This window comes from Corythoichthys intestinalis, chromosome 14, assembly GCF_030265065.1.
Source record: "Corythoichthys intestinalis isolate RoL2023-P3 chromosome 14, ASM3026506v1, whole genome shotgun sequence".
Taxonomy (NCBI): Eukaryota; Metazoa; Chordata; class Actinopteri; order Syngnathiformes; family Syngnathidae; genus Corythoichthys; species Corythoichthys intestinalis.
This window is the reverse complement of record NC_080408.1, coordinates 475652-493512: the sequence shown is the minus strand read 5'-3', so window position 1 is coordinate 493512 and position 17861 is coordinate 475652. Positions and strand designations below refer to the sequence as shown.

General features: G+C 41.7%; 2 protein-coding genes across 5 annotated transcripts in view; one reads left to right on the top strand and one right to left on the bottom strand.

The window, feature by feature from the left end:
- Positions 1-189: 189 nt before the first annotated feature.
- Positions 190-15887, bottom strand: bcl6ab (BCL6A transcription repressor b). Of its 4 annotated transcripts, none has more exons than XM_057857293.1 (10): positions 15265-15887; positions 9724-11273; positions 7602-7763; positions 7304-7525; positions 4628-5305; positions 4010-4119; positions 3814-3924; positions 3567-3697; positions 2447-2584; positions 190-1121 (listed from the first exon to the last, which is right to left on the bottom strand). In XM_057857293.1, the coding sequence occupies exons 3-10, from the start codon at positions 7760-7762 to the stop codon at positions 996-998; spliced, it is 1677 nt and encodes a 558-aa protein (XP_057713276.1). In that variant the 5' UTR covers position 7763; positions 9724-11273; positions 15265-15887; the 3' UTR covers positions 190-995. The 4 variants fall into 4 exon arrangements, with proteins under 4 accessions (XP_057713276.1, XP_057713278.1, XP_057713277.1 ...); XM_057857295.1 differs by lacking the exon at positions 15265-15887 and having other exon boundaries at positions 9724-9886; positions 10126-10207; XM_057857294.1 differs by lacking the exon at positions 15265-15887 and having other exon boundaries at positions 9724-11742.
- LOC130929793 (carboxypeptidase N subunit 2-like) overlaps positions 2605-17861 on the top strand; it is a 75315-nt gene continuing 60058 nt past the window's right edge. The window contains exon 1 of the mRNA XM_057857297.1: positions 2605-2839. Within this exon, the coding sequence (XP_057713280.1) occupies positions 2814-2839 (26 nt within the window). The 5' untranslated portion in view covers positions 2605-2813. The remainder of the gene's footprint in view (positions 2840-17861) is intronic.

Genomic DNA, 17861 nt, shown 5'->3' with positions numbered 1-17861 from the left:
TTGAAAGTTGGCCAAAATGGGGGTCTCAGAGCGGAACTCCAAGTCACCTGAGTGTTTTCCGCCACACACATATATATTTTTTTGGAGTTAATTCAGTGGCTGGTATTGACCACGCTATACGTCCAATCCATTTGAAGTGGGTGGGTCGCTTGAAAGGGTTACAAAAAAATGCCACAAGAGTGCTGCTGTGGTATGCATATTTATTTCTATTTCATAAATATAAATATATATATATATTACGTATTCTGCTGTTACAAAGATGTGATTAAATATAGGCAGTATTCCTGAGCATCTTTTAGCTTGTCTGCATTATGAAAAGCGGCATACAGTGAACAACTAACAAAAAGCACATGGAAAAGACATTTGAATATAAGGCACTATATTACAGGTAGAGCTGTTTGTTCAGAGAAAAAAACTGCAGCACCGACATCGGGGCACGATGGCAAGGTCAATCGAAATATAAATATTTGTCTTGCGACGTCGCCTTCGGGACAGAACGTATTGGTAACAGTATGAAAAATGTGTGCAAAATACCAACGATGGCTTCTGAAAACATGACACAAAGCAAAATATCAAATCTGTACACAAAAAAATAAATGTCATCGTCTTTCAGGAAAACAGGCATGAAAATCCAAAGTCAACATGTACCAATACTCCAGTAAGCTGTAACAGAAAGTTTGGCTTGATGGCGAGAGAAAGCACGGGTAGAAATTCACAGTCCGCTCAAACACTGACAAAATATGCTTCTTTGGGTTACAAACGATGTTGCGCCGATACCATTTTTGGGTGCTCCCGACACCCGGCCGACGCCGATACTACTTTTTCAAAACATCGTTTTTTTTCTTTTCAACCTAAATGTCCGCGCACTCACTTGACCGTAAAGTCAATGCCGTAAGACGGCGCTAGACGGCCAATCCGTGCCGAAGCGCGAGCGATCGTTGCGACGCTCGTTACAATTGTTTCCCTCAACGCGTTGGCCGAGGAGGGATAAGAAATCAGCAAGTCAGGTCCGCGGAACTGGGGCGGTACTGCGCCTTGGTGTTAGTGACGGCGCCGTGCTTCTGTCGGAGATGAAGCCTCAGCTGACTCTTGTGTCTGAAGTGGAGGTCACACTTTTCGCACTGAGGAACAAAAGACACCATTTAGACTCTCTTGCAAAATTTCATCGGAACGGAAGACCGCTCGCCAATCCATTTGGTGCGGGAACGTCAAAACATCATTGTTACCGCTAGGCCTGTCGCGATAACAAATTTTAGTAGGCGTCATATTGTCTCAAATTATTGCGATATTATTGCCTTTTTTTTTTTTTTTAACCTTGTCAACCACGAATATAGTGATAATACACCCTAATGAATCACCTATGGAAATGCAATAAACTGTTATTCTTAAATAAAACTATATCAAAATGTATAAATATTGGAGAAAAAAAACAATGCATAATGAGTCATTTTAACGCTAGTTAGGTGAGAAACCCACTGTCATTTCTGTTGTCTGCCAATTAGAGCCCATTAAAAGTGTTCATTTGATCCAAAATGACTATCTTCTTGTCCTGCAAAGTGTGCATGCAACAAATTAAAAGGCATTTGTTAAAAATCATTTATTACATCATATTATAATCGCCAATCAGATTTTTCATAATAGGTGTCATTTTAAATGTATTCTTAGTGTAGAATCTGAAGTATATGAGATTGCCTCTAGAAATCTGAACATGACATGCTTTCATTTTGAAATGTTCACCGGAAGTATGTTTGCTAAGCCACTAACCGTAAGCTTTACACTCAGTAAAAAGAAACAAAATCAAAATGCACTTCTCATTCGTCATGCATGTTATATCAGTAATAGATTTTTTTTTCTTCTTTTGTTCGCATCGCTTGCAAATTCTTTAATCAAGCGAGTTTTCATGTTTGATGTGTTACATTTTAACTGCAGTTTGGTGTATCAGAGAAGACTGTTTTAAAGCAGACTAAAGTGGTTAGTACATTGTCCTGTTTCCATGATCCTCAATGTAGCAAAGCTAACATTTTACAAAGTTTAATATAGAAGTGTTTCCCTATTTTGCATGTCTGAACTTTAATTTCAACTTTATTTTCAATTCAATTTAATTAAATCAATTATTTGAATTCCTTACGCTTTCTCTTTTTTTCTTTTTTAATTTAATTACAAAAATACAAAAGGCAAAAAGTCATGATTGTCTTCATTTTCTCATCAAAATACATTAAAAAAAACACCCTATTATTTTAATATTTTCCGACTTTTGGAGTACAGAAATTTTACAGTGACTTTTGCAGCCCACACACGATGCTAATCACATTGCTAGCGAACATTGCCGCCTCAAATTGACAAGAAACCATTGATAGACATCCAATCTATTCGAAGTGGGAGGGTTAGCAGCCAATGAACCAGTGTTCATTTTGACCATAGAGTCATTTCAAATCGGCAAACTTACATGATAAGGCTTCTCTCCAGTATGAATGCGCATGTGACTCTTGAGCGTCTGAAGGTGGCGGAAGTGAGTCCCGCAGATTTCGCAAGGGTATGGCTTTTCTCCTGTGTGAATTAACACGTGGGCGCGAAGGTGGGCCACCTGGCCAAAATAAAAACAACAAAATCAGCAACATTTCAAAAACAAACGAACAATCACCCAGGTCACCTAGTAAGTTTATTTTTCTTTTTTGTTGACCTCAAAAGCGCATCTTGTCTGACTGGCAAATAAAAAGCAGCCTCTTTTGGGTGACTATCTTTGTTACTTGTAATTTTGCACCACCTAGTGGCCGAAAGGAAGTCGTCGTGGGAGAAGAAAGGACAATAGGACGATGAGTTTTCTTCCTTTTTCAAACATGTAAGTAAGCTCTTGCACACAAAAGTTTTTGTTATCTTTAAGTGAGCCAGTGTAGTTGGTGTCTAGCTAGAACTTGATTATGCTAATCGCTAGCGCTACGCTGACATGATTTACTGTGCTTAAACATAGTCTGTAAGTAACTTTAGAGTAGACAAATGTTTTTGTCATCTGTGTGCGAACTAATGTAGTTGGTGTTCTCTAACTACAAAATGATTTATTTTGCTTGTAAATGCTAACGTGGACGCTATTTGCTAATGCTATTTGCTAGCTGCTAACACTAATTAACGTGTGTGACACTGGCTACTCGGTGGATTTTTACGTCGTGTTGAGTGTTTACGGTTTCACAAGAAATACACGGAGCGCTTTATTTTCTGTATGCGATGGATACACATGTTATGAGTTTTACCAATCATTTTATGCATGTATCCGTTTCTAATTTGTGTCTTGCTGATTTGCAAGTGATGTAAAGCACTTTGTGTTAAATTTTGCTGTGCTAACTATAACGTGGGCCGTCATAACACGGAGTTGGACACTTCCAGGTAAGCAATAATATAGCAGATGGTTGTTTTGGTTCGGTTGAACATTTTAATGTCAAATAAATAAACGAGGTTTGACTCTTTGGCTTTGAACGTAACAGACTGGGAGTTGCAAACACCAGAGCGAGTCAGAACAGGCGCTAAGGAATGCCGAATCGGGAAAGCGCATTGTGCCTGAAGAAATGTCTCACTTGGACAAATCTGGAGCCGCAGGTATCGCATTTGTACGGCTTCTCCCCAGAGTGAATGCGGGTGTGGGTCTTCAGGTTGGCCGGCCGGTTGAACTGGGCGCCGCAGATGTTGCAGCAATACGGCTTGGCGCCTACAATGTTCACAACAACTTCACTATGAGCCGTATATATGATGAAGTCGCTCATTTTAAGAGCCAGGCGATCGGACGTGTATCGCCGTCAATGGCGCCGAAAGAATGAAGCTCACCCGTGTGAACCGTCTTGTGGCTGGCCAGGTTGCCCTTGTAGCGGAAAGCGGCCTGGCAACAGTCGCACTTGTAGGGCTTCTTCCTGTGCGGCTCTTTGGGGTGCTCTTCCTCTGGAGAGGATAGACGGTCGAGCTCCGGGTTAGACCTGGCGCGAACGGACGGCAACGTGCACGGGGCGGCCGGGCCGTTAATTACCGCAGCTCGACGGAGACAACTTGGAGTCTCTGCAGTAGGAGTCGGGAAAGAGACGCGTGGACTCGGCGTGTTGAGGGCTGTCGCAACCGCATGAGGAACATTTACGGTGCCTGCCAAAGGAGAAGGAAAGCCTTTTAAACAGTCAGAAATAAACAGGAGTTTAGAAATTGAATTTTTGCAGATGACTTAGTCTATATTATGATTTTTTACATTCTAAACATATATATTAATCAAAATATATGTATATATACACCATACTTAAATTTGTTAAATTACCCAAAATAGTCAATATTTTTTCACATACCACTAGAGGGAGCCACATTCCTGTCTTTGTCTAAGTCTCGTTCATTGACTGATTTATTTAGGAAACAAAGTACTCAATGATTTAAATTAACATTGAAGTATTTGAGATTAAAATGTGAAACAACTTTTGAAATGTGGCTCTCTTTTTATAGACTCCAAATGCCTTTCAACCAGTACGACACGATTACGACTCGGCGCAGCTGGCGGACAACAGACGTCCGATCCAATTTGACCGGCGGGCCTTTCCGGTCAAAATGGATGTCGCTCGCCTTCAACGAGCAATGTGAAAACAAAAGCGCGGGACGTAACTCTTACCCGTCGACGGGATTTTCTTCCGGGTGTTCGCTCGCCGCTCGTTCCGTTCGGGGCTCGCCGCCGGGACCGAGCGAAGGCGACCCTGCGCTCGCCGCCTCCGCTTCCTCCTCGGCGACCGCGGCGTCCGTTCGGTTCATCAGGATGAATTTGTACTTCTTCCAATTGCGGACCTTGGCTTCTTTGGGACAATCCGCCGGCCGCTCCTGGCTCAGGCCGGCGTTGCGACTGCTGCTCGACTCGGTGGGCGAGTCGGGCTGGCAGTCGGACCTGAGCGGGCTCCGAGGGCTGCAGATCACGCCTTTCCCGAAACTTTGAGACGATCGACCGTCGGCCCGAGGCTGCCGGACGCCGTCTCCCTCCGCGACGCCGGGGTGGAAACCGCTAACGGCGGGCGACTCCTGTTGAGGCGCGTCGGGGACCGGCACAAACGCCGTCCGACGGGAAACTTGGGGCTCGCCGGCGGGGATCCTGCGGTCGCCGTAGACGTGATAGGAGCCCGAGGTGTTGATACCCCGAAAAACGCTGTAGCCCCTGCGCTCCCGAAAAGGGGGCGAAGTCGCCGTCAATCTGTTTTCCGCGTCAAACTCGGTCAAGTGAACGGGTCTTAATGTGGACAGTTGCTCGGCCAAGGGAAAGGTGCTGCATTGCGCCTCTTCAACGTGCATATTTAAAGTTGGCCTGGAAGAGGGGAATATTATTATTAGCGTTGTACCTGTATTGGCAGTCAAATAACATCTTCGGTATGGAGCAGTATTAAGAATACGTACTATTCCAAATCTAGTTTCCAACAGCCGATTTTCCATGAAATGGAAGAAAAAATGTTTACCCACCCTTTTTGTTTTTTCTTCAAAATGTAAATGAAAAATATTTACTGTAGATAAGATAGTTTTTTTCTAAATTACATCACAAAAAAAAAAAACAGCACCTCTGGGTCCCTTGTGAAGATAATTGGCACATTTCTAGACTTTTTAAATCTTAATAGGGGAAAAAAACCCAAAACATGCGATTTACTCTTTTAGTGCCATTGACAATGAGAAAGACGTCCAATCGTCCTTCTGCAGTAAATTGAAATGAGTAGGCGTCCAATCCATTCATAGCGGAAGATTTGACAGCAAATAAACCGCTGCCCACCCTCCCACTTCAAATGGATTGGACGTCTAGCGTCGTCCATGGCAGCCAATAGGTTCTAAATTCATTTAAATTGGGAGGGAATGAACCAATGTTTTTCACTTGTAGACGTGTAATTCATTTGAAGAAAGGATTGGACGTCTAGCGACCCCAATGATTTAAGAGGGTCAAACAGAGGATTTGCTCAATTTTGAGGTCAACAATGAGGATTCATCGACTATCAAAATAAACGTGAACTGGTTTCACCGATCTGACAATCGCCGCCGGTTCTTCCGATCCAAACGTCTCGGACGAGTTCGGTATTCGTATGGGTCGGCCAACTTAACGGACCTCCAAAGGAAGCCGTAGCTACCGCGACATACCCTGCTCGCCAAAAGAATTGGCACCCCTACAATTCTGTCAGATAATGGCCAAATTTCTACCAGAAAATGATTGCAATTACAAATGGAATAACTTCATTCATTTTGCTTGCAATGAAAAAACAAAAGAGGATGGGAAAAAAAATGAAATCATTATCATTTGACACAAAAATGGGCCAAACAAAAGTATTAGCACCCTTTGAGAAATCCTGTGATGCTTCTCTAATTTGTGTCATTAACAGCACTTGTTACTTACCTGTGTACTTGATCACTAAATCACACTTGCAGCCAGTCACATTGAGCATGGAGAAAAGAAAGAAGACCGAAGAGCTGTCTGAGAACTTTAGAAGCAAAATTGTGAGGAAGCGTGTACAATCTCAGGACTACAAGTCCATCTCCTGAATGTTCCTTTGTCCACTGTGCGCAGTGTCATCTGTAAGTGTAAAGCCCACGGCACTGTGGCTCACCTCTTTAGATGTGGACGGAAAAGCAAAATGGACGAGAGATTTCAACGAAAGATTGTGTGGATGGTGGCTAAAGAACCTCCACTAACATCCAAACAAGTTCAAGCTGTTCCGCAGTCCGAGGGTACAACAATGTCAACCCGGGAAGTGGAAGACCCCACTTCTGACCCAGAGACACAAAAAAGTTTGCCAAAACTTTACCTGAGAAAGCCAAAAACCTTTTGGAAGAATGTTCTCTGGTCAGATGAGACAAAAGTAGCGCTTTTTGGGAAAAGGCATCAACGTGGAGTTTACAGGGGAAAACAAACGAGGCCTTTAAAGAAAACACGGTCCCCAAACATGGCGGAAGTTCCCTGATGTTTCGGGGTTGCTTTACTGCCTCTGGCACTGGACTGGTTGACCGTGTGGATGCCATTGTGAAGTCTACAGACTACCAACAAATTTTGCAGCATAATGTAGGACCCTAACCCTTACCCTATGGTCGAAAATTGTAAGAAACTCATTGATGGATACCAGATGAGGTTGTTTGCAGTTATTTTGTCTAAAGGTTGTGCTACCAAGGATTAGGCTGAGGGTTCCAATACTTTTGTGTGGCTCATTTTTGGAGTTTTGTGTAAAATGATAATGATGTTATTCTTTTCATTCTCTTTTGTGTGTTAAAATGAGAATGGAGTTAGGAATAATCTGACGGAAAAAAAAAAAACGTGTAAAGATGTGAAGATTACCTGGACTTGATGAACCTGCGGCAGGTGTCGGCCACGTGCTCCATCTGGAGGTAGAGGGCCGTATTCATGGTGCCCACCAGCATGCTGTCCGTCAGGTTCAGGCAAGACGTGTACATGAAGTCCAAGAGGTTGGAAAAACTTTTGGGGTCTATTTTGGGGTCCAGGCTGATGACGCTGAGGCCGCCGTTCTCGGGGTTCATGAAGACTGAATAAAAGAAGCCGCTGTCGGCGGGAGGGAGAGCACGTACCGTCAGGCCGGGCCATTTTCCCCCCACATTGGCGGAAAACGCCGCATTACCTGCAGGCCACCAAAACGGCCTTGTGAGCAGAAAAAAGCTGGCCGTCCACTCGGACGGTGATGTCGGTCAGGATGTTCCTGCTGCGGAGGCGGTTGAAGTTCAGGAGGACGTCGCCCGCGTGGCGCGTGAATTGAACGCACCCGTTTGCCGTCAGGGCCATGCTGGGGAAACCGAGCAAAGGGGGAGAACAAGTGTCAACGTTCAAATCGAGGCCCGTTTTCTTCACTTACTTCAAAAAGTCTCAGAATCTAGATCTCTAATCTGCTTCCTACACCAGTTTTGCAGATTAGCAAATTCACACAGTTTAATGTTATGCTTACTGTGATGCAGGTTGGACTTTCAGTAGCAAAATTAGTGGCGTGTCCCCCTCCTCCAAAACATTCACGTCTACTTACAGTGGCTGCTGCTGGCCGAAAAAAAAAAATCTAATATCCCTGAAAGGGTTGGAGGAGGCGGCATGTTGACATGTATTTCTTTCGAGGTTGTGTGAGTGTGCGTGCTTCTTTGTTCTAGTCATTAGCCAATCAAATGTGCGTTTGAACGGAAAAAATGGACCCGCACGTTCAGCAAGTGAAAAGGGCTAAATGGAAGTCTGAACATAATGAAAATACAGTAATTCACTTAATAACGGAAGGGTCAATTCTATTCTTACAACATATGGGAAGACATGATAAATCATTATCATGAATAATTATCACGATTATATAATTCAAATAAAGTTGCTTAAAAGGACAATTTGAGCATCCTGAAAAGTTGCCAGTGTTATGTCCCTAACGTCCCTATGCAAACCCACGCCATTGCCAAAACCAACACTGCCATAGACATACATTTACTACTTGATAACAACCCCGTCGAATAGTTTTACTGGCGTTTATTCAAAGCCACATGATTGGACGTGTATCAGTGTCAATGCCAATGAAACATGATCGTGCACTGCAAGGCCTTCCAGACCAGTTGAGGTCATCATTTTTACTATTGACAGCTATTCCGTCAATTCGTGGTAATAAAGACGCTATTGAGTTGACATTTGACAATCTAGTCCCACCAGAAGGCGGCGCTATAGTACGATCTGTCAACGCCACGCTTATTGAATTCTGTCATAGACGAACCAGAGTTGTTTTACATATGAGCTGTTTTTACATTGTGCACACTTAACTTTGGTATGACTGTCACTGACATTCCTACTGTTAATTGGGCTTGAATGTTACTTCATAGATGAACCGTCCGCCATTGACGGCGATAGATGTCATGGACTCATGCCACTGAAACATTATTCAATGGTAGTCTATCCTTCTTCAAATCGATTTGATGCCTTTCGCTGTCAATGGCATTAATACAGCTAGGTTATTACTCTACTAGTCAAAACTATTACACACGCTGGGTGAGTCAGCTGCCTAACTATGGTAAATAAACCCTTTAAAACAGATGACACAATCATTTAGTCATTCCACAAAAAAAAAAAAAAAAAAAAAAAAACAAGGCACCCCACTTTTTTTTTTTATTTGAAAACATGACTTTTTTTTTGCTCCCTTCCGTATTCTTCTTTAACAAGGAATCGAACGCAATCCAGCTGTGTAGAAAAATGACGTTGCGTTCAAGGCCTTAAACTTGCTTTTGCTGCGTGCGCAGTAACTTCGGGGGCCACGCCAAACAACCCCGTTCAAGTTCAGCCAACGCCATTGTTAGTTTGTCCCCAAATCCAGGTCGGAGGGACCGACAAAACAAGCACCCTCGGTATGTGTCGCTCAGACAGTTCGGAAAGAAAAAATACCAGACGGACCGGTTCCATTACGCCGCGTTTGAGTGATAGCGCGCTCGTAAAAAGTTTGCAAAACAAACAAATAAATAAATAAAGAGTCAAGCCAATGTGGCTACGATTCAAAGTCAAGCTCCGGCCCGTAAAAAATATCCGCATCCGCACTTCAATCCGTGTAAAAAGCCCTCCAATTGTTATGACATTGTTTCTGCAAAAGCGACGCTTTCATAAATGTCAAGCAGGAAATATAAAAGTAGCTCGTTAGTGGAGGAAGGCAAGCGGAAAGTGGTGCTTCTGTGCCGGGAAACTTTGCGAGGAAGGGCGGAGAGCGAGGGAGAGAGAGAGGGGGGAAAAAAAACACTAACCTTGTAAAAAGTTTCCTAGAAAATCCGAGCCTCTTCACTTCTGTGAATCCAGTTCTAAGAAACCGAGCTGCTCAATTCTCGGAATTTCAACATCGGACTCTACCATTTTGCGGGCGGCGGGGTGGGGAGAAAACAAAAGCAAGTGCCTCTTTTCGACGCTCTTCTAAAAAAAAAAAAAATACACGGGACATCAACGCAGCTTTATTTAATCGCCAGGTCGATGTATACGTTTTCTTTTATGCCGCGTTTCGCAGCGTTCCGGTGCCGTTTTCGGCGCTTCCTTGACGTTCCCGAGCAGTGGAACGTTCCGAGTCGGCGGTCAGCTGACCAAGCTATAAATACCGTGGAGCAAAACGAGAACATGTTGAACTTGTGGCCGGCCGGTCGCTCGGTTTCACTCACCTCAAGTCGCATACGTGTGGACTCCACTTGTCACACTCCTCACAATTCACCACAACAACCGGAGCCATCTTGTCACAAGCGTTACCCTACAAGTACCTCTTTGTAGGGCAATTTATAGTCATTAAAAAAAAAAAAAACGTTAAAAATGAGTAATAATGTATTTCAAAGTCAATATTTTTTACTCAAGTATAAAATAAATGCTAGATGAATAATATTATGTGAATAAAAGCAAAAAGTAATGAAATCAAAATGAATAAAATAAGCCTGTTTCTAGCTCAAAGTAACACTCTAACATAGATTTCTCATTCCATGCCATTGACTGGCAATACACGTCCAAATCATTTAAAGCAGGGGTCCCCAAACCTTTTCCTCTGAGGGCCACATCACTTTTCCCTTCTCTAATGAGGGGCAAGGGTCAGTTTGTAACAGAAAAAGTGTGACGATTGCAGGAATGCCTAAATGTAAAAAATGTATTGTTTTTCAGAAAGCCACAATCAAATAACCCTTTCTGGATTCAACACGGAACAAAAGTAAATGAAATAAAAATAATAATATGATATAATGTAATAATAACACTATTAATTAAATAGATAATAACCAAATACCCTCTCTGGGTTCTTCACAGAAAAAAGCCAGGAAATAAATAACACTATTGACCAAAAAAAAAAAAAAAATGTTCAGGGGGACAGACCAAATGTGGAGGCGGGCCGTATCCGGCCCACTGGCCGTAGTTTGGGGACCCCTGATTTAAAGCAATACCTGGTAGCTTTTCAGTTTGGTCGATCTTAGTGACGGTAGTGTTTTGCCTTGCACTGCAAGTCCTTGGTTTTTATGGCTATAAAGAAAGACCAGAAAGGCGTCAAATGACCCTGATACCAAAGTGACTACTTGGCTTTGTCAAACAATAGACCACTCAAACGAGCACTCCAGCAGACAACCCCCCTACACGCTCCTGTGGAGTCGCTACCTAGGTGTGAAGGGGGGGGGGGGGGTGTTTCACTCTGGATAGCTGCACCTAGCATCTTGAATACAAGAGAGACAGGTGGACTTCTTGGTGGGTCTTGCAAAGGAATTGGCTCACTCTCATGTGGGCGCAAAGAAGGCGCAGAAGGAAAAATTGCTTCGGCAACAACCTCCAACACCTAGCCCTGGGAAAAGAACGAAGTGTCATATGTCACCACATTAAAATTGTTTAACTTTTACTACACCGTCCCTTGTACTGTAGACAAACTGCAGCTTTTGGAATATGTAAAAAGGTTGTCGGCCCAATTGCCCGCCTGAGCGGTCCACTGTCCGACAAAGCCGAGGCAGCCCTGCCCTGCAAACACTCAAGATGCTAATTGGAGCAATCCAACCCTATGGTTTTGCGAGTGTGAATGGGAATGACTAACGAGGGCCTCAATGCTCACAAAAGATATGCGGATTAGGGTCAGATGACGCTTGTCTGGATACAAAAGGGATTTGTATCAACTGATCCACCCTTGGTAGTTCTAGTGTTTAAGGAAGACTGCGTTTCCCATGAGGACCAGCGAACACACGGGCAGTGTCACAAAATCATCAATCAATCAAAAATCAATCTCCCGGGCACCTGCAGATAGATTAAACAACAATTCTGTTTCAAGCGGCTGTGTGAAAGATGAATAGTAATAAGATAATGAATCCAGTTGTGGCTAAACAATTGACGGTTAGCAACCGTGTGGCTTTGTGTGGCAACTCGTGCTGACAAGTGCAGTTGAGGTGGGGGCGTCACACCGGCGAGTGAAAGCCGGGCCAATGTTTATACTGTATATCCTGCTAGCCTTCCTTTTTTTTCTTTCCTTAGACAAAACTTTTTGTCTCTTTTGTTGCTCTGCCATCTTTGCACAATTCGTGCAGAAGCGATCGCATCGACTTTCCGTGTTTATAATCAATTGGGAATGGGGGATGCGACGTATGCCATAAAGCATTCAGCACATTTGTAGTTTTGTGTGTGTAACAGGGTACCTGCCACGCTCTTCAAAGTTAGTTACCATAGATTTTGGACTATAAGCCGCTACTTTTTTTCTTCATTTTGAATGCTGCGGTTTATAGTCCAGTGTGGCTTATTTGTTGTATTATTTGGGTTAATAAGTAACTTTATTTGACAGCGGCGTTATAAGACTGTCATAAATATGACATATCATATCTGTCAAACTGAGGCCGTTGGCAATCTTACAAATAGTGATGTATGCTCTTACAAATTGGTGACAAATCTTAGAACGTTTTATATAGCGTGCAATATGAAACAAAAAAATAATTTAAAATTTAACTGACATTTTTTTATGATTGTATGTAGCACTTTTGGCAATTTCTATCATGACTTTTGATGGCTGCACTTCAGCGTCACTTGAAGGTAGTCTGTTAGTGTGTCCAATTATTTAAAAAAAAAAAAAAAAGATCTTACCGATGTTGGCCTCCTCAAGTCCTCCATTTTGTTGTCTGCAACTTGTTCAAAATGCTGCTACTCGATTTTTAACTGGTATACCTAGACATGAGCATATTACCCCCGTGCTATCATCACTCCACTGGCTTCCAGTCCATTTTAGAATTGATTTCATACTTTTACTGTTTGTTTTTAATTCTATTAATGGCCAGGCTCCATATTATTTATTGGAAATTTTAACATTCCGTAACTATGGCAGGACTCTTCGTTCGATCGGCCAGCTTCTTTTACATGTTCCGAGGTCAAAACTCAAACAGTGGGGAGACCGATCTTTTGCGCTTGCTGCCCCTAGGCTGTGGAATAGCCTTCCCTCTGAAATCCGCACCACTACGGATCTAGGTCTTTTTAAGTCTCGGTTAAAAACACACCCTTTTAGACTCACCTTTTATACAGATTAGGATAGCCTGGTTTTATTTGCTTTAGGGTTTTTAATGTTTTTGGATTTTATCGGTTTTATTGTATTATTTGCTGGACTTCTATCGCGGGGCGCTGTTTTTTTGTTTCATTTATTTCTTAATGTCATTGTATAATACTTTCCTGCCTATTATTTATCTTGAGTAATGTTTTGTTGTAAAGCACTTTGAGGGCCTTTCGGGTTTTGTAAAGGGCTATATAAAGAAATTTCCTTGATTGATTGATTGATGCAATCTTTAAGTAAGGGAGCATTTCTTTTGCTAATTCTGAGAAGTGATCAGCAATAGTTGTGGGCAAATTGTGTTTGGCAAAAATTGGCAGAATAAAATCTCCGCTTTCGTCACTTTTCATTCTGCAGACTGCATCTTTATGACCAGTGTTGTTAATCTTTCTATAAAAAAATTAATTACAGTTACAAATTACTTCTCCCAAAAAATAATTGAGTTAGTAACTCAGTTACTTAAATGTAAGCGTAATTAGTTACTTGGCAAAGCAACAGGTGATACCTTTCATGTTTTTTTTTTTTTTTTTTTCAAAAAACATAGTAACATTTGCTATGTTTGGAAGTCATTTAATGTTGTGAATCAACCGTTAAAGTTGTTAAAATTGCTCCCGTTTTTGCATTACTTCCCTTCTGTCTACTTTCGACATGATAGTTTTAAAACAGTTTCATCATTTAAAGATAGATTGGAGAGTATTTTAGATAAAAAGTTACTTAGCTTTACTACAACAGAGCCTTTCTGAGAAATCTATTGCTTTAAGATGTTGGCTATTTACTAATGCTGCCGAGTTTGTCATTTCGCATCCAGTTCTATATGCATGTGATATCTAGTGTAGCATTAGGGGGGAAAAAATTGATTGTAGGCTGTCGGCTAAAGTCAGGAAATATTGGAGCCAACTAGCCTAGGATCGCGTTTGCTACAGCGTCACAGCACTCTTCCCGCCTTCCCACTCTCCTCTCTCCATGTCTCTGACATAGTAACGCACATTGTCTCGAAACGGCGACAAAATCCGAACGGAGAAAAAAAAAATGTTATGCACGAAAAACGTACAGATTTTGAACGTATGGTGTACACATGTAAAAATCAGTGCGCTTTGAACAAATTCCGCCGAAACCGTGCAACTTGACAGGTATGTGACATGGGCATTACCGAATCCTTATGAAAGATGTCATTAAGTGTCATCCGGCAAATTATATCACTAACTCCAGCTGTTTTACATCCATTCAAAAGTGAGATCATTTGCTGGATAACACTAAATGCATGTGTTACAAGCATTCATTAATGCTCATGACAGTTTCGTCTCATAATTGTCTAATGACAGTCTTATGGCGCCACTGTCAAATAAAGTGTTACCAAATGCCATAACTAGCAATTAATGAAACAACTGGAACAGTAACTGAAGAAATAATTTGCACAGAACATGAATTTTGATTGTTATTTACATCTGTAGTGCTGCAATGTTGGAAAACAACAGTGTTCACACCGGATGACAGCAGAGGTTGACAGTCTCCCCCAAAGGAGCAGTGATGGCCAAATGAAGCTTTTTGAAGCAATGAAGCTTTGAAACAATTGGCTGCAAAGCCATGGTGGTTCATTTGGTCTTATGACAGTCGTATGATGCCGCTGTCAAATAAAGTGTTACCGGTTAATGTCTTTTGGTGTAAATATCCCATAATACAGTGAGGACAGCTGCGGCTTATAGTCCAGTGCGGTTTATCTCTGAACAAATGTCGTTTTCGTGTCACATTTGTTGGGTGGCGGGCCGCTTATAGTCAGGTGTGCCTTATAGTGCGCAAATTACCGGTGGTGGTGGTGAAAGCGATACAGGCCCCCTCGCTCGGATGTAAAAGACGTGTCATTCAACTAGTTGTCTGTCAACATATTATCACAAATGTTGGGAAAATATATTATAAAGGTGGAAAAGTAAAACTATTCTTGCTTTAAACTAAGAGGACTAGCTGTAAATTGTCATTTACAGTATCAGTGCCGTCGATGTCGAATCCATTTTGAGTGGGAGGGGCCAATGCACAAAAGTTCATGAAATCATTCACTTATTGCCCAGCTCACATACAACAGAGTGCTGTCATAAAAACGTTTCTGCAAAACATAGTTTCTTCTATTCTGGTGGCTAGAAAATGTTAAAAATGCATTGTCAACCCTCCACCTGCACTTCCTGTCTCGCCACCGGTGACCACACAGCTGCATGACAAGGCGCAACAGTCACTATCGTGCTACTAGATGAAAAGCCTTGCAGCGACTGACCTTTAATGAGCGACGACTATTTCCGTACATCGCGACAAAACAAATCAAATAAACAATGATGGCGAGAAGATTCAGAATTGGCGGCCGTATACTCATAAACAAGGAATGAAGTCATGCGGGACACACTGACACTTAGGAATGGCATAGACAGAGAGGGGTATTGGAACGTGTTCCAAAGGACGCTAAAAAAATTGGCTGCTGGAAGCGTCAATATTTACTTTGAATTTTGTACAGTGACGTACAACCGCTGACTTTTCACATACTGAGGAAGAATTTATTGTACTGGGTTTGGTAACATTTGGCAGAAGAGAAAAATAGAACAAAGAATGGTTGTCATTTTCACACTGTCAACTGCTACCTTACTCTTCCGGCTTATAGTCAAGTGCGCCTTATTTATGGACTTCTATGTCATTTGGTGTGAATATCCAATCATACAATGTAGACCTGTGGCTTAAAGATTACAAATTGGAAGTTTTTATGGGAAGGTGAGAGCAACAGATTGGCTTTACGGTATCGGTTCGAACACAACTCCAAGCCAAAAGCTAAAATGGAGGCATGAAACTGGAGGTTAAGCAATAAGGGATTTTAAAAAAAAACCGGTATTTTAAAAAAAACACGCACACAAAATAAGAGATTTGGCGGATTGCCAATGTCTAAAGCCGATTGCGTATGCCAATATACATTTTTTTTAAAATGACGTTGATTATGACAGGCAAGTGAAATTTCTGCATAAAATCCCCATCAAATGTGATCTGATCTTTGTCAAAATCTCACAGATGAAAAAAACACTGCTTTAACTAAAACCACCCAAACGTTTCAAGGTTTTCATATTTTAATGAGGATATTATGCAAACAATGACAGAAGGGGGAAAAATAAGGAAGCGAACCATCACATTTAATATTTTGTGCTTCATGTATCTGCAGATCAGTCTGGCACATCGATCAGGACTAACCTTGGCCCATTCTTCTCTACAAAACTGCTGTAGTTCAGTCAGATTCCTGGGATGTCTGCCATGAATCGCTGTCTTTAGGTCATGCCACAGCATCTCAGTGGGATTTAAATCTGGACTTTGACTTGGCCACTCCAGAACATGTATTTTGTTCTTCTGAATCCATTCTGAAGTTTATTTACTTTAGTGTTTTGGATCATTGTCTTGTTGCAGCACCCATCCTCTTTTTTTTTTTTTTTTTTAGGTTAAACTGTCTGACAGACGGCCCAGGTTTTCCAGCAAAACGTTTGAATTCATTCTTCCATTAATGATTGCAAGTCGTCCAGGGCCTGAGGTAGCAAAACGGCCCCAAATCATGATACGCCCTCCACCATGCTTCACGGTGGGGATGAAGTGTTGATGTTGGGGAGCTGTACCATTTTGATGTTGTGTGTTACTCCAAAACAATTCAACTTTAGTTTCATCAGTCCACAAAATATAGCACCAAAACTTCTGTGGAATGTCCAAGTGCCTTTTTGCAAACATTAAACGAGCCCAATTTTTTTTTTTTTTTTTTTAGACAGCAGTGGCTTCCTCTGTGGAGTCCTCCCACGAACACTATTCTTGGCCATATTGTTTATGTGTGCATAAAGATATTAGACTGTGCCAGTGATGTCTGTAAGTCTTTAGCAGACACGCTAGGGTTCTTTTTTACCTGTCTGAGTATTCTGCGCTGAACTCTTCCCGTCATCTTTGGTGGACATCCACCAACAGTGCCAAACTCTCTCCATTTGTAGACAACTTCTCTGACTGTCGATTGATGAACATCCAGACTTTTAGAGATCCTTTCCCAGCTCTATACAAATCAACAATCCTTGATCGCAGGTCTTCTGACAGCTCTTTTGACCAAGCCATGACGCACATCAGACAATGCTTCTCATCAAGACATTTCTTAACAGGTGTATGTTTTATAGTGGGCAGGGCAGCTTTAAACCACTCATCAGTGATTGGGCACACACCTGACTTCAAATTTTTGGTAAAAACTAGTTTCAATTGCTCTTTAAGTCTCCTTAGGCAGAGGGTTTGTTTCCTTATTTTTCCCCCTTCTGTCATTGTTTGCATGCTATCCTCATTAAAATATGAAAACCTACAAATAATTGGGTGATTTTAGGGAAAGCAGACACTGTATTTTCATCTGTGTTATTTTGACAAAGATCAGATCACATTAGATGGTGATTTTATGCAGAAATGTGAGAGATTCCAAAAGGTTCAGATAATTTTTCCATACCACTGTAAATGTATTTATTTCAAGTTTGATTCTTCTTCTGCTAGTTCCTTCTTGAAAAGTCTGTATATTGGTTGACCATTACATGAAAGGACAGACATTGTTAATGACCAAAAAAACAAACCAAAAAAATCAAATATGCAATAATCATTCATTATAAAAACATAAGCAATTAAGTCACTTGCCCTATAAAAGGTTTGTAGTAATTACCAAGTTCAATAATGCTAGTCTTTGTATGTACTGTATTTTCCTTATTAACGCACCTAAAAGGCTGCAATTTACTCAGAAACAAACAATGCGCTTTATAATCTGATGCACCTTTTATATGGATCAATATTGCTTAATCACAGCATGACATTCCCTTTAGCGCAGCTCTATCTAAT